General features: G+C 38.2%; 4 protein-coding genes and 1 pseudogene across 5 annotated transcripts; 3 read left to right on the top strand and 2 right to left on the bottom strand.

Moving 5' to 3' along the window:
* The first annotated feature begins 31 nt into the window (after positions 1-31).
* On the top strand, positions 32-3046 carry LOC18991899 (formin-like protein 14). The gene is made up of 13 exons (XM_006415237.2): positions 32-149; positions 475-546; positions 755-853; positions 1078-1119; positions 1200-1280; positions 1364-1414; positions 1494-1575; positions 1657-1751; positions 1866-1937; positions 2050-2166; positions 2330-2398; positions 2487-2553; positions 2644-3046. Exons 2-13 carry the CDS (start codon positions 508-510, stop codon positions 2826-2828), a joined length of 999 nt encoding a protein of 332 aa, XP_006415300.2. The 5' UTR covers positions 32-149; positions 475-507; the 3' UTR covers positions 2829-3046.
* Positions 3047-4100: 1054 nt separating this feature from the next.
* On the top strand, positions 4101-4539 carry LOC18991900 (annotated as a pseudogene).
* Positions 4540-4784: 245 nt separating this feature from the next.
* LOC18991901 (protein LUTEIN DEFICIENT 5, chloroplastic) lies at positions 4785-8619 on the bottom strand. 2 transcript variants are annotated; one of them, XR_002898011.1, is made up of 15 exons: positions 8171-8619; positions 7546-7762; positions 7387-7458; positions 7191-7301; positions 6897-7088; positions 6655-6816; positions 6476-6571; positions 6277-6378; positions 6155-6187; positions 5996-6076; positions 5840-5919; positions 5612-5745; positions 5474-5534; positions 5327-5392; positions 4785-5180 (listed from the first exon to the last, which is right to left on the bottom strand). XR_002898011.1 is itself a non-coding variant. In XM_006415239.2 (15 exons), exons 1-15 carry the CDS (start codon positions 8398-8400, stop codon positions 5025-5027), a joined length of 1794 nt encoding a protein of 597 aa, XP_006415302.1. In that variant the 5' UTR covers positions 8401-8619; the 3' UTR covers positions 4785-5024. The 2 variants fall into 2 exon arrangements, 1 of the variants encoding a protein (XP_006415302.1); XM_006415239.2 differs by having other exon boundaries at positions 5612-5743; positions 5837-5919.
* Positions 8620-9043: 424 nt separating this feature from the next.
* On the top strand, positions 9044-10344 carry LOC18991902 (pentatricopeptide repeat-containing protein At1g31790). Its single transcript, XM_024152658.1, is given in 2 exon segments — positions 9044-10134; positions 10136-10344. Coding segments are annotated over 2 exon segments (1242 nt in total). The 5' UTR covers positions 9044-9058; the 3' UTR covers positions 10302-10344.
* On the bottom strand, positions 10321-13908 carry LOC18991903 (conserved oligomeric Golgi complex subunit 6). Its single transcript, XM_006415241.2, has 9 exons — positions 13409-13908; positions 13198-13305; positions 13028-13095; positions 12374-12497; positions 12129-12275; positions 11634-11888; positions 11257-11541; positions 11017-11154; positions 10321-10943 (listed from the first exon to the last, which is right to left on the bottom strand). Exons 1-9 carry the CDS (start codon positions 13829-13831, stop codon positions 10446-10448), a joined length of 2046 nt encoding a protein of 681 aa, XP_006415304.1. The 5' UTR covers positions 13832-13908; the 3' UTR covers positions 10321-10445.
* Positions 13909-15526: the final 1618 nt, after the last annotated feature.

A 15526-nucleotide genomic window follows, 5' to 3' on the forward strand; every position in this document is an offset into this window, starting at 1 on the left:
AAGGGTGGCGCAGGTTTGTTCATGACAGGGCCCCGGAAATAGATATATCAGAGCTCGAGAGTCTTTTTTCTGCAAATTCAGATACAGCTGCGAAGAAAAGCACAGGTCGCCGGGGTCCTAGTATCAGCAAACCTGACAAAGTTCAACTGGTGAGGCACTCAGATTTACCTCTAACACATATCAACATCTATTATATGTAAACGACAGTTCTTTAAAATTCGAAATACTACCCAGAGTAAGATCTTCTAAGCAGGTATCACCTACAACTATAAAAGCAGTAACCAGATGCTTTTTGATGATCTAAAGTTAACTTCATTTTTTGGTTTCTAGAAAAACATTTCAATTGATATACTTTGCAAATTGCATTTATTCAGTCAAATGGGTAGTATATATGAAATATAAATGAATATGATTCTTGCCCTCTTAGTTTACTTATCTTTCCGTACTATTTTTCTTTCTCTATGTTTGTATCAGGTTGACCTGCGAAGAGCAAATAACTGTGAAATAATGCTTACGAAAATAAAGATTCCTCTACCAGATATGCTTGTAAGTATATTCTGTCAGTATCTTTTCTGCCCTTCATTTTAGCATTGAAATAATAGCGTAAGGTTGATGTTTAGAGAGAAAAATGCATGAAAGTTGTCTTTTTAGTGTTTACATATCTTTATCTAACATCTTACTTAGTTGCATATCTTTTACATCATGTTTACATATGTCTACTTACTGAGAATTTCATTTCTTTTTCTTATCCTAGAGCGCAGTTCTAGCCTTAGATTCCTCAGCTCTGGATATCGACCAGGTTGAAAATCTCATCAAATTTTGTCCGACCAAGGAAGAAATGGAATTGTTGAGGGTAATCTTAAAATTTATTTTCATATTTCTCTTTAGTTTACAGGTTATATTTGGCGTGTTTGGCTTCAAAACCCTACTCTCTTTCCCTTCTGAAGAATTTAGCTAATTTGGTTTTCAGAACTAGCAAACTCGATCAGAATTGAACCAAATCAAGATCCTGTTGATTTTATGCCTTCCTGCAACTATTTAACGCCTGAAGCTAACTCATGCTGTTTTTGTTTTCAGAATTATGCTGGTGACAAAGAAATGCTTGGAAAGTGTGAACAGGTTTGTTCCAGTTCTTTTAGCGGTGGATGATAATTGTTTATAATTTGCGTTCTGATTATTTTACTTTGCAAATGTACCAGTTTTTTATGGAACTAATGAAGGTTCCACGTATAGAAGCAAAGTTACGAGTGTTTGGTTTTAAGATTACCTTTGCTGCTCAGGTAGAATTGTCAAGCACTGTTAATTTTGGTCTCTCCTGTCTTAAGATGTGTTGTAAGTTATGATGTTTTTTTGTTCTTTTCAGGTGGAAGAATTAGAAGGTTACCTGAATACGATAAACGCTGCTACTAAAGAGGTATAATGGAGGGTGAGATCTTCTATGTCATGGTAATATATCTCCATCTTGGTTACTAAGTGTTATATTCACGTACCAGGTGAAGGAGTCTGCAAAGTTACGACAGATTATGCAAACAATTTTAACACTGGGAAATGCTCTAAATCAAGGAACTGCGAGAGGTATTAAGTTTTCCTATTGATTTCCGATTTCATGATTTTCTCCGTTAGCGTCTGTTAGTGATGTTGTGCTTTGTGTTGCAGGATCTGCTGTGGGTTTTAAACTGGACAGTCTTCTTAAATTGTCTGATACTCGTGCAAGAAATAACAAAATGACTTTAATGCATTACTTATGCAAGGTAGAAATGGTCCCACTTAATTTTTTCTTATCATTATAGTTTCAAAAGGTAACTCTGTGCGTAAGGTGCTGTTTGAATACGAACTGAATGCCTTATTTTCTTATAATTGTTTAGCTTGTTGGTGAGAAAATGCCAGAATTGCTGGATTTTGCTAATGACCTTGTTCACTTGGAAGCTGCCTCGAAGGTACGCTGATTATTCATGGTAGCTTCTTTTCTTTTCCCAAGTACTAGAGCTTGCAATATGAGCTACCCCCTTCTAATTGCACTTTCCATTATTGTTTTTTGAAAAAATGCAGATTGAATTGAAAACTTTGGCTGAAGAAATGCAAGCGCTCAATAAAGGCATTGAAAAAATCTTGCAAGAGCTCATGGCTTCAGAGAATGATGGTGCAATTTCTCTGGGTTTCCGGGAGGTGAGCATATGTGTAAATATGTTCTCGATAGGGTAGTTCAGGTATCAGGAATGTGTGCTTTGGTTAATCCATAGGCACATGAGTTGTAAATAATTGCATGATTAAGAGCATTGAAATCTTCGTAGCAATCTCAAATTAATGAGAATCCATTTCATGTTTTTAGGTGTTGAAGGAGTTTCTTCATACCGCTGAAGAACAAGTTAAATTGCTTGCTTCCTTATATATGGAATCGGTGAGCTATAACTATCAACAGTTAGAACTTTTTGGACATGCAATTCGAACTCATGTCCCATTCCTAATATTGGTTTTGTGATTCACAGGGAAGAAATGCAGATTCCTTGTCGCACTACTTTGGTGAGGATCCAGCTCGATGTCCTTTCGAGCAAGGTACATGCATAAATCTCTTCTTATATTGTCTAAAGCCATTCTGTGACAAATAAAACTAATCTCTGTTCTGAACATTGTTCCCATCTGCAGTGACCAAGATTCTGACTCTTTTCATGAAAACGTTCATTAAATCTCGAGAGGAGAATGAAAAACTAGCCGAGGCTGAGAAGAAGAAACTGGAGAAAGAAGCAATCAAGGAGAAGTCTGCGACAAAGAAAGACGCTGCGGACAATGACAACGAGCTTAACCTCCAAATCCATAGACATAGAACATGAACAAAAGATCGGTCTTTAACCGAAGACCCCGAGGGTTTTGTAGGAATGGAATGTTGCACATACCGAAAAAGAGCAGAGAGATCTTTCCTAGATCTTAGACAAAGTAGACAACTTCTAAAGATGTTTAGATGGAAGTGTAAACTATCTATGATCACTTTCAGTGATGTAAAAATCAGAGGTTCGTGTTTATGTCCCCGAGAAAAGTTATACTATCTTCACTGTGCAGACGAAAACAATTTTTTTGTTTTCAAAAAATTAATAAAATTTTCTTTACATTTTACGTGTCTGCATAACACAGTGCAGAAAACTAATGAGGCATTGGTCTTGTCTAAAACAAGATTTGCGCTTCTTCTTCTTCTTCTTCGAGCTATGTATTTTAGTTTAGCAATTATATAGACTCAAGACAGAGCCGAGGAAGCAGAGGAAACTTCATCTCGAGGAACTTCCAAAATTGAGGAAAAAATAAGAACCAAAAAATGGAAACATGTTTTTTTTTTCCCCAAAATTAAGGGGAAATGGTAATAAAGCCTAAACCGAGGGCATTTAAAAAAAACTAGCAAACAAGAGAAAACGAAGAGCAACGCAGCTACTCGAAAATTAGGGTTGAAGTTGATCCATTCATAGTGTGGTAAGCTCTGGTTTCGTTTAACCTAACACGCAATTTTGAGGACAGTTTTTTTTTGCTCATACGGAATTTGAGATACACTTTCTTGTTGTGTATCCTTAGATATGTGTATCTCTGTTATGCGTGTAAGACTTAGGCTCTGATTGGCAAATAAACTTTTAAAATTGTAGAGACTTTAGAAAAAATTAAAAGTCTTAAAAGTCATTAATTAACTAATCAGACTATTGATTTAACAGTTTTTAAAGTAAAAAAACAGCTCCTAAAATTTCTCACGGCTTTCTCTCTCTATTTTTTCACGTAATCTACATTTAAGTTTTAAAAACCTAAAAATGTGGTTTTTTTTTTTATTTTTTAAAGTCACAGCCATTATTTTACAGCCAAAATTCTTTACAGCAACAGTCAAAAATTAAAATTAACAGCCACAGTCTTTCCCAATCTGACCCTTATCTGACCCTTAGTCTCGAATTATTAACTTTATAGATGGATCAAAAAGTATACGCTCGTCTGAATTGAGATGCTTCAAGTGTAGTTATTTCCAAAGCTTTTTTTCTGTTCTTTTGTAGAGATGACTTGCTTTGTTTGCAAGTCTTTTTTTAGACAAAAGTAGAGCTAGGGATAACATTTGAATTCTGATGCATGCAGAGACTATGGCGAAGAACAAGGGAAAAGGAGGAAAGAACAGGAAGAGAGGAAAGAATGAAGGTGAAGATGAGAAGCGAGAGCTTATCTAATAAGGAATACGGGCAAGAGTATGCACAAGTTGTTCGTATGCTTGGCAATGGCCGATGTGAAGCTGCGTGCATCGACGGGAGTAAACGACTCTGCCATATCCGTGGTAACTTGCACAAGAAGGTTTGGATTGCAGCTGGTGACATCATACTTGTTGGCCTGAGGGACTACCAAGATGACAAAGCTGATGTCATCCTCAAGTATTTTTCTGATGAGGCAAGGCTTCTCAAGGCGCGTGATGAGCTTCCCAAGAATATCCGTCTTAATGAAGGTCTTGTTGGTGATCTCGATGAAGATGATGGTAATGAAGGCGATGATTACTTTGACTTTGAGGATGGGGAAATTGATAGTATCTAAGTTTTGTTTGGTTGGCCTATTTATGAGAAACGGAAGACTTGGTGTTACTATTAATGTGAAAAAGGTTAAAGATTGTTATGTGTTTCAGTTTCTTAGACATAGAACATGAACAAAGGATCCGTCTTTAAAGCTTTGTTTTGAAGGAATCAAATGTTGCACATACCGAACAAGAGCAGAGATCTTTACCATATCATAGACAAAGTAAACAACTTCTATGATGTTTAGATGGAAGTGTAAACTATCTGTGATCACTTAAAAATGTTGTATTATCTTAACTGTGCAGATAAAAACAATTTCTTTCTTTCAAAAGAATAATAAATCTTTCTTTCTTTACATTTTACTTGTCTGCATAAGATAGTGCAGAAAAATAATCTGAGGCATTGTTCTTGTTTCAACAAGTTCTACAATTGTTGTCCTAACACAAGATTCTCGCTTCTTCTTCTTCTTCTTCGAATAATTTATTCAAGTTTTGCAAAGATGAATACTCAAGACAGAGCTGAGGAAGCAGAGGAAACTTCATCTCGAGGAGCTTCCATTGGAAGTATCTGTACAGATGGTACGTCTAGAGGTTTTGTTCTCTTTGTTACAGTCAGTTTCAACCCTTCTGTAGTGTGTATTGTAGCTCCTGTAGTCATTTTCACCTGTCCCATCCACAAAAAGAATGTCGATAAAAGAAGTAACTGTTAATGATCTTTCAGTTTTGCATTTCAAGTCTTATCTTAGATCAGTTTTAGAAATCTGTGTGTATCATTGACACCAAAGAGGAAGAGTTTGCTGATGACCATACCGGAGGAGCTCCTGGTGCTGTCTGAAAGTTAAATCTTCGAATAAGCATTGCGATTGCTACCACATTCTACAAAACAGAGATCTCTGTCACTATAAAAAAAAAATATCTGAAGGCAGGACAAGTATTGATGTCAATTGATTCTCTTGCCTCAAACGAAGCAAACATGTCTCCTATGCATTTCCGAGGTCCTCCACCAAATGGTAAGTAACTGTAGAAGAAAAAGTTTCCAGATATAATCAAATCTAATGAAATGAGAGGTGATGAGGAAAAGAAGTCTTTTTTTACCTGAAGTTTTGGTTTGTCTCATTTGGGTTTGGTCCATCTAGAGGCCATCTCTCAGGATTGAACTTTTCAGCGTCATCCCAATGAAGAGGACTTCGATGTAGATTCCAAACAGAGATGAAAATATCCTCTCCCCTGTTAGTTTTCCAAACACAATCTTTTATCAGAACTCAGAAGTTGCATTCTTGAACGCAGACAAACAATAACCAGTGTTCGAAGTTTCATGACCTTTTTATGGGGTAAGGTCCAAGCGTATCGTTCTCAAGAGAACGACGGATCAGTACTGGTGGTTGTGGATATAGTCTCAGTGACTGCACAACATCAAAGTAAAAAGGTAATCCAAAGACCATTTTCCTTCAACCAGTTAAAATTCAATTTGCCTTTTACCTCATTCATGACTCGTGTTGTGTATTTCAGTTTCTTCATATCTTCTATGGTTGGGAATCTATCTCCAATAACAGAATCAACCTGCATAGAATCAACTCATCCTTTCAACACGTGAATGTTCTTGTAAGATCATATGCGAGAAGGATGTATGATCAATACCTCTTCTTGGAGTTTCGCAACTACGCTAGGTTCCTACGATATCAACAAAAAGTTTTTATAAATTTTCTTTGGGAGCAAATTTACTGTTTGTTTAGGTGTATATATATCTCCATTCTGTCTACCGTTGTTAGAAGGTAAAATGTCCATGTTAATACTGCAGCTGATGTTTCATGTCCGGCTATAAGCATTGTCATCAAGTCATCACGGAGCTGCTTGCTAGAGACCTGAAACAAATTGGTAAGAAACGGATCAGTTTAAGATCACATGAAGCTGATAGCTGTAAAGCTATTGGATTTGAAAAAAAAAAGACGATTATTTTACATCATCTCCTGACGCCAAAAGAAAGTGAAGGATGCTAGGATCTCTTTCGTTCATATATTCCTCATGAAACTGCAATTCCTCTTCTTCTACCATTCTCTGTTAAGAAAACAAATAAGAAGAAAACAGAATGAGGATCCAAAAGAGTATGAACAATTCTTGGACTTAATGCTGAGTTATACCTTGCATGTTGCGATCAAATCATCAAGTGTGTCATTGATCAATTTGAGAGAAGTAGCAACTTTCCTCTGACGCGGGGAAATATCTTTCCAAATCGGTAAGTCCCAAACAGGAATAGGTGAAACACTTCTATCTTCAGCTTCTCTTAGAACAGTGTAAACTGCCTAACAAAGAGAACACGAAAAGCTTTCACTTTTGCTGATCCAACACAAACTGAACACAGAAGGGATAATCATGAGAGAACCTCGATCACACCGGTATCATTTGTTAGGGAGTCAAAGTCGTAATTGAAAACCGCCTTGCCAATAATATCAAGTGTCAAACGAGAGAAGAGTGATTCCATCTCTACTACTTCCCCTGTGGATGCAGCAGAATCAAGCTTCTGGCAAAGCCTATCTGAAGCTTCTCCAAATAAGCTGATCATAGCTGCTACATACTAAACAACACAGAAAAAAAGAAGTAAACAATGATATTTTCCAACTTAGAAAGGACCATGCTTTAACTTTTTCATTCTAAATATGTTCCATAAATTGGTTACCTTCTGATGCAATGCGGGGACAATCGCACGTCTTCTCCTACGCCATATCTCCCCATCAGCTGGTATGAGTCCTTTTCCCATCACAAAATCTAGAATTTCAGCTAAAATCCCCTAAGATTTACAAGTAGATGTATATAAGTAAAAGCACCAAACTAGACCATCAATGGCTAACTTATTAGTGATAGTGTTTTTTTACCTTGGAGTAAGCTTTTGCGTTGTCCTTCAATATATGCTTAGCAATAGAAGGATCCGACACGATCAAGAATGACTACCGACAAAAAGACAACACAACTATGCTTAACCAATACTCTTTCCCTTAGTAAGAAAATCAGAAGATAACACACAAAACACAAACCTTTGGTCCAAAGGTCAACCTGAAAATTCCACCATAAGTAAGGAAAAGCTCATACAAAGGGATGAAGAAAGCTTCGTTCCGGACTGCCTGAATCGAGCCTTTAGCCTCTGGAACCTTGGGGTAGTCTTCGTTAGTGCCGGTCCAGTCAAACATGAAATCCAGAACATTGCTGGGAATTCCAAGCTTCGATAAACCACTCTTTACTGTAGATGGAAAACTTGTAGAAAGCAAGAAAAGAAGAAAACACCAAGAACCAAAAGCACATGTTAAATCACAACACATCAATTCCTGAATCAATGCTTGTGCCTAAAACTGAATGCTACATTAGGATTATCAATCATCTTCTTATCTTTAGAAACTCCAAAACTATTCCATTGATGAATCCTGAGCTAAAATTCATCAAAAACTATTTCATCTATGATTCCTGAGCTAAACTCAATACACTAATCTATGCTTCTGGTTTTATTTTGAGACAAGTTCTTGACTGAGATTACACAAAAAAATAATATTTTCTCCACTACCTATATGAAAATCAATACGAAATCAATCACTTTCATTTCAGTTTTTGCGAGCCTAGAATCACGAACCTATGGGAAAAAATGCAGATTGTTAATTCGAAATTCACCTAGATTTTCGTACAGTGAACGCTCCAGAAGCAATCCGAGCAGATAACTCAGCACGACGCTTCTCCTCCTGAAGCTTCTCGAAGCTTTTCACGCCATTAGGCACTGACTTCTCCTCAGAGGGATCTCTTCCATTAGATGTAGAAGAGAAAACTACGAGCTTCGGTCTCCGAGGATGCGTTACCGGTTTTACAGAAACTGGAGTATAAGAAAGAGGAAACGCCATAGCCATACGCCTCCGGAACAAAAACAAAAATCTCAGGTCACAGAGCTCACACTAAATCCAAATCGAGAAAACCATTACAGAAATTTTGAAAAATCAAATTTGGATGAGAGTTTTTTTCTGTGTGTGTTATATTCTGAAAGACAAACAGAGGAAAGATTTTTTGCACCGAGTCCGAGTGTGAAGTAGAGAGGAAGAAGAAGAAGATGAGAGAAAATGTGACGTGTGCATTTTACTAACGTATACGCATTATCTCCTTTAGTGTCGCTATTAATTTAGCTTTATTACTCCCAAACTCTTAAGGTTTTTTACATATTCTTTTCTTAACACATCTATAAGCACAAACTCACGCGCCTGAAATTACAAAGCCTTGGAAGTTTTGGGAAAATGACTTCCACGCGCTTATTATGCGCGTGTGATAAGATGCGTCAAGTCATTTTCAGCGTGTGTTAGTGGATTTGTAATAAATGTCAATGGACTGTACTATTGGGCCTTTGGTATATAAATATGGGCTTTAATTGAGCCGGTTTCGTCATTCGCCAGGGACAAACCAAACCGGACCTAACATTATTCCAGATTGAACCGAACCGAACCGGACTGGCTTTTGTAGCTTTGTTCATCTTCTTCTTCCACAAGTATAAACTGTGGCGGAGCCGGAAAATTTCAGATGAGAGCTCTGGAATTAGTTTTACCGCCATCTCCGGCATCTCTCGTTCCTTCTTTCAACCACTCCGCCGCTCAGATCGTCGGAAATGACGTCAGAACCAACTTCGATGTTCAGCTTTTCCTGAGGAGACCGAAACACCAAATATCAGAACCCGTCGTCGTTATTCAACCACAGATTCAGATAGATAGAGCTCCAAAATCGAATCCTAGATGCTCGACTTCCGATATTCTCCGACTAATGGACTCTCTTTCTCTGCCTGGAAACGAAGATCTATACTCTTGTCTCGCCAAGGAATCAACCACCGAATGCGATCAACGTGGAGCATACGACCTACAAGTGCATATCATGAACTCCAGCGTAAGACCCAGGACGACTTTTCTCAATCGTCTTCTCTTAATGCACGTTTCGTGTGGGCGTCTAGATATCACACGCCAAATGTTCGATAAAATGCCTCAAAGAGATTTTCATTCCTGGGCAATCGTTATACTCGGATGTATTGAAATGGGTGATTATCAAGACGCTGTTTTTCTCTTTGTCTCGATGTTGAAAAACCAGAATCGTGTTTCCAAGATCCCTCCTTGGATCATGGGCTGCGTTTTAAAAGCGTGTGGTATGATCAGAGATTTGGATTTGGGAAAACAGGTCCATGGCTTGTGTCAGAAGCTAGGGTTTATAGAGGTAGAAGATTCGTATCTCTCGGGTTGCTTGGTACGTTTCTACGGAGAATTCAGGTGTTTGGAAGACGCGAATCTTGTGCTAAACCAGCTCTCTAATGCGAACACCGTTGTTTGGGCAGCGAAGGTTACTAACGACTACAGAGAAGGACGGTTTCAAGAGGTGATTCTTGATTTCATCGAAATGGGTAAGCACGGGATCAAGAAGAACGTCTCGGTGTTCTCTAATGTTTTGAAAGCGTGCACATGGGTCAGTGACGGTGGGAGAAGCGGGAGAGGAGTGCACGCGAGTGCCATAAAGCTCGGGTTCGAGTCAGATTGTATGATCCGATGTCGGTTAATTGAGATGTATGGGAAGTATGGGAAGGTGAAAGATGCAGAAAAGGTTTTCAAGAATGAGAGAAGCGTTAAGTTGCTGTAACGCTATGGTCGCTGGTTATATGCAGAATGGGTTTTACGTTGAAGCCATTAAGCTTCTTTATCAGATGAAAGCAACTGGATTACAAGTAGAGGACACACTCTTGAACGAAGTCAACCTGAAGCCCACTTCTAGATATAACAAACTATAGATAAAAGAAAATGATGAACTTTGTATGTAAATATCTATATATATAAGAAAAGAGAAATTAGATGAAAAGAGAAATCGATTGTCTGGTTTACAAATATTTGTTTCATAATGAAATAATGAACAAAAACAAAAATCAAGATTGGATTCATATACCGAGAATGGTTCGGATCTGATCGGGTGGATGTCGTGCAAGAGATTTCGGATCTGGATATCCGTTTTGTTGATCCGTTACGGCTCGGTATATAACTTCGTAATCTTCAGCTAAAGTTTTAGCGACACGGACACAAGCTTCGGACCTGAGTTTAGGGACTTGTATCAGCTCGAACTCAGGAAGAGAGCCTTCGCTTCCCAGAACGAGGCCGAAGAAGGCCTTGAGGCATTCGGATAGCGTCGCAGGTGATGTGTTTTGTCGTTCAGACAAAGGAAGTTCGGTTGTGGAAGAGCGGAAGATTTGCATTTTGTCTGAAAGACCACATTTTTGGAGGAGTGCGTCGACTTCTCTCTGGACGAGGAGGTTTATGTGGTTCTCGATCATTGATCCGATGTTGGTTACGTATTGGGACGCAACGTCGTGTCTTAGCAACGGTTGCTCCATCGCGCATAGACAGTTGATGAGGAATATTTTGGAGGGTGTTTCATTGTTCTGTAAAAGGAAGATACAACCTTAGGAAGTCTTTTCAGGTTAAAAGCATTTGATGCATAAGTTTAAATGATACCTGTGGTGGGGACGGGCTGCTAGAGAGTAGAGCATCAACAGAGGTTAAGTGACTCGAGTCTGTACTTGCTCTACTACTTCTTCTGGATAATTGGCCGGTCATCTTCGATTTGTGCGCCTCTGCAGCTTGCTCGCACATCTGCGGATTTGAAAAAAGTTGAGAAACTTGCTTCAATGCACAATCATGGGTTTTGATTCGAAAAGATTATATTATCATTGATTTGCTCCTACTTTCGCGTACCTTGATGATTGGGTCAAGCAGTGCAGAGAGGACGGGATCAAAAGCCGGTTTCTTTCCTGAAGCGGAAACCATCATGCTGTTATAATTCTCGATTATCTCAAGAGTTAGAGAAACTCCTTCTCGTACAGCTGGAGGCGGAGATAGATCAATGGCTACAGGTGGAGGGTATCGTAGAAGTTTCTCCCCTCTGGTTTTGAGAATGTCGAAGAATGTTTTCTGTGCAGCGTCCTTTACCATCCCAATTGTATTACACAGAGCAGTGTCTCGCCCAAGTAAATCTGAGATCTGGATAGGTGAGAAAAAAACCAATGATGAAACCATTTACAGCGATAAATGCTTTTAGTAGAGCGAAAAGTTGAGGCTAACTTAAAACTCACAGTGTAGCTGTAGAATTCCAAAGTGTTGGTGAGTTTATAAGAAATGATAAGGCTTGGTTGTGACTGCAGAACTTGTTCGACTCTCACTTTAAATGGCCGGCAAACTCCTTCAAAAATTCTATCCAGAACAAATGTAAAATCAGATTCTGCTATCTTTAGGGAATTATTCTCAGAGGTATTCTTCGCGGTTGATTTATGATCTGCTAAGTCTACATCAAATAAAGCATGAACCAACTCGCTTTCTGATGCCAAAGCCTGCAGCCAAAGAAACATTCACCTTAGAAAAGGAAAAAAAAAAAACAATGACGAGAAATTTAGTCTAATGATTAACGATTATCTAGTACTCAATTCGCACACATGATATATGACAGAAGATTTTAATATGCTACATGTATTGTACTACTGTTGAGTGTAACAAAACAAACCACCATTCTGACATCAGGCGCATCACGATTAAATGCAGGACTCAAAGGAGAGGAAAATGTGGTCACAAACCTGATGTAGCCACCCCAGCATGTCTCCCACGTATCGTAAGGGGTCATGGGCATGAACTTCAATGGGTCTAGGCATTCCTCCAGGTCCTCCACGTGTAAGAGCGCTAATAAACCTTCTAAATAACGCATTATGCCTCAGATTCCCTACCTGTATAATTTGACATAGTTCATGAGGAGCTCCGCAGACATGCTCTGTATCATAACAGTTCAACAGAGACTAGACTTCACTAAAGTCGAAAGACTAACCTCCTCTGCACAACATTTGAAGAGCATGGGTCTCTCTTTGAGACAGCGTACAGCGGTTCTCAAAAGCTCGCTCACCTCTGGGTTATCGGTATCACCCAGTTTCCTACACTCAGCCTGAACCCACCTAGAAGAATCAAGGTTTATTTGATTATATTTAATACGTGATAACCTAAGACTTCTATGAAACACTAGGCTCACAGCAAAAAGAAATCTTAATAGTAAATATTCTTATTTGACAGGTAATGCAAACCATGAAATCTTTTTCGAAACAAATCATCCCCTATAAACCATGAAAACATTTTACAATCAGCCAATGCAAGTTTTGAATTACGATGATCCTCTTATGTATATTTTGGCAAAATGTTTTTGTATGAATGAACTGAACACAATTTCTTTCCATGCTAGAGAATAACATACGTAATGCATACACTAGCAAGATTTAGACAAAGGAAAGCAAACTAACTAGTGTGGTAAAGAAAGATTGTGGGGAAGTTCACAAAACACCAAACTAATCAGGTTCCAAATTAGCAATGACGAATTCATGCTAAATCCAAAGACTAATTAAGCTTCTACCACTTCATACTAAATCCAAACAATAATTAAGTTTCCAACAACAAGTCTTCTTCAGAATCTTGGAAAGAATCAGATATGTACCTGCAAAGGCGCTCATAGGCTCCTTCTTGGTACACAGCCATCATATCCATCAGTTCCAATCCAGCGCGCTGCATAAACGTCCCACTCAGTCAATACTAACCACAGTTCAATTTCGCAAGACAAATAAATACAAAATGCGAAACACAGAGAAAAAAAAAAGGGAAACCCACCTGATGATGCGTCCTGAGAAGTAATTTGCAATTGGAATGAATTTCTTGAACATGAGACAAAGCTTGGAAGAAGTTCTCGTTCAATTCATCTTCCCGAAGCGCTTTAATCTGCGAAATTGCATCAAAATAAGCAACAATCAATTCACACTGCACATGGAAAACACTCATTTCAGATCGGATCACCATTAAGGTACAATGCGAGAGCTCACACCTCTTCGTTGGACAGCTGGTAATCACGAAGAAAGCAATTGACGATCTCCTGCCTCTGAGTAGTGACCTCAAGCTCTTGCTTTAGCCTCTCAGTGGTACTGATGATATCACCGGTGGTAGCTGCCGAGCTGCTTAGCGCCGCCGCAATCTTATCGCAACAATCAGCCAAAGCGTTCACTTCCTCCTCCACGCGATCCAACGCGATCTGAGTCGAGTCAGCCGCGCTAAGGAACTCGCTGTTGATCTGAAGGGCGCGCTTCTCGATCGTCGATCTGAGATTCCGCCGAGCGTGAGCACTGTTCTCGTCATAGAAAGAGGACAAAGCGTTTAGCGACGCCACCAGATCCGGACTATCCGTACGACATTCCAATACCTTCTTCAGTTTCCGAGATAGTCCCGGTGCTAATCCCACCGTCGAAGCCATTTTCACTCTGCCTCGTTCGGTTTTCTTCTACAAACGTTCTCGGAGCATTTGCCTTCTCTTCTTCTTCGATCTCTGATGATTCCTCCTCCTCTTGCCGGAAACGGTCGGATCTGATTTGACTATAATGGGCCGAAAACTCAGTATTAGGCCCATATGATACGAAATCATATGCATCTAAATTCAACACTTGAATACTCCTTTGATTTTAACAAAAAAAAAACAAGTATTACAAATAATTAGATACAAATGTTTCAAAAATTTACAGAATGATCTATTCAACTTTTTGAAAACTAAATGAGATCAAAACTATATAAACCCTAAAATGGTGGGTGGTTAAACTGGTCCATATAGGACCAACCCTGACATCCTGATATATATAGACCAGTTTTAGATCGGTTAAATCCACCATAATCTAGTTAAACCTATTAAATTTTCAATAACCGGTACTACATGCTAGTTCTAATGTCACAGACTCACAATTGGTTAAATCTGAAGTCATCCGGACCACACAAAAAAAATATGCATCCTGCTATAACTCGGTTGGACTCGATCGGCGCAGATTCAATACACAATATATTAGTGGAGAAAACCATTGGTACACTAAAATGAACCTATTAATTCTAGCCTAAAAACAATTTTAATATGGTTTGATTAGAATACTTTAAGATTAACCTCTGTTACCTGTAAATAAACGTAACGTTTGATCAAATTACAGTATGTGTATTTTAATATCTTTTGTTGATAATGGGCGGTGCAAAGTTAATTAAGGATAGTGTAAGAGTGCAAAAAAAAAAATGATTAATCGAAAAAGGAAAAGGGGGAAAAAACAATGGTGGACGAGTTGTGTTGTGCTAACACAAGATGATGATTAAGACAAATAATGATTAGGTCTAAAAATAGTCCAAGTGGGTTTTACGGGCCCGACCAGGCTGGTCTGAATCATCGAAATAACACACGCCTATGTCTAGTTATATGACTAATTAGGCATTTAAATATGAAAAAGATCATGGTAAACATTTTTTAAAAAGGATGTAAAGATATGAACTTATGATGTACTGTTTTTTTCTTTCTAATGTCCAAAGGCGGATTAAGAACTTGCTTTTACCGGATTCAAAATCCCAAAAAAAAATGAGACTAACTTTTTAAAAAATTTTAGTGGGTGTGTTATAAAAATCAACTAAAAATTACATCAATCTTTATTAATAAAATGCGTGCTCGTACCCCTTCACTCACCACACCATACGTCCGTCCAAATTAGCACCGATAGCGAGCGTGCTATAACTTAAATTCATATTTGATCGTGTGCATGTCAAAATTGGCGATAAAAAAAATGTACCAGTGACGTAAATTTCAAAAATCAGGAGCTAAAAACTAAATAAATTAAGTTATATATTATTATATATATATAGAAAAAAAACTAAGGTCTGTATTTGGATTTGGATCTCTTCAAATTTATAGTTTGTATCATTGTATGTTGACAGAATGTTTCAAAGATTTTGTATGATCAACCGATATCTAGTCTGCTGGTGTATATCTACTGGGACAGTGAATGAATGTCATCTCATCAGTGTTTTTCAACGTCATTGACAAGCACATTTCTAATTCATAAAATATCACAAACACTATAAGAAAACATCACATATTCCTACCAGATATTTCATCAGAAAATCGTAAGAAACCGGTTTTTCCTATCAA

Source organism: Eutrema salsugineum, unplaced genomic scaffold (assembly GCF_000478725.1).
Source record: "Eutrema salsugineum unplaced genomic scaffold, Eutsalg1_0 scaffold_5, whole genome shotgun sequence".
NCBI classification, from domain to species: domain Eukaryota; kingdom Viridiplantae; phylum Streptophyta; class Magnoliopsida; order Brassicales; family Brassicaceae; genus Eutrema; species Eutrema salsugineum.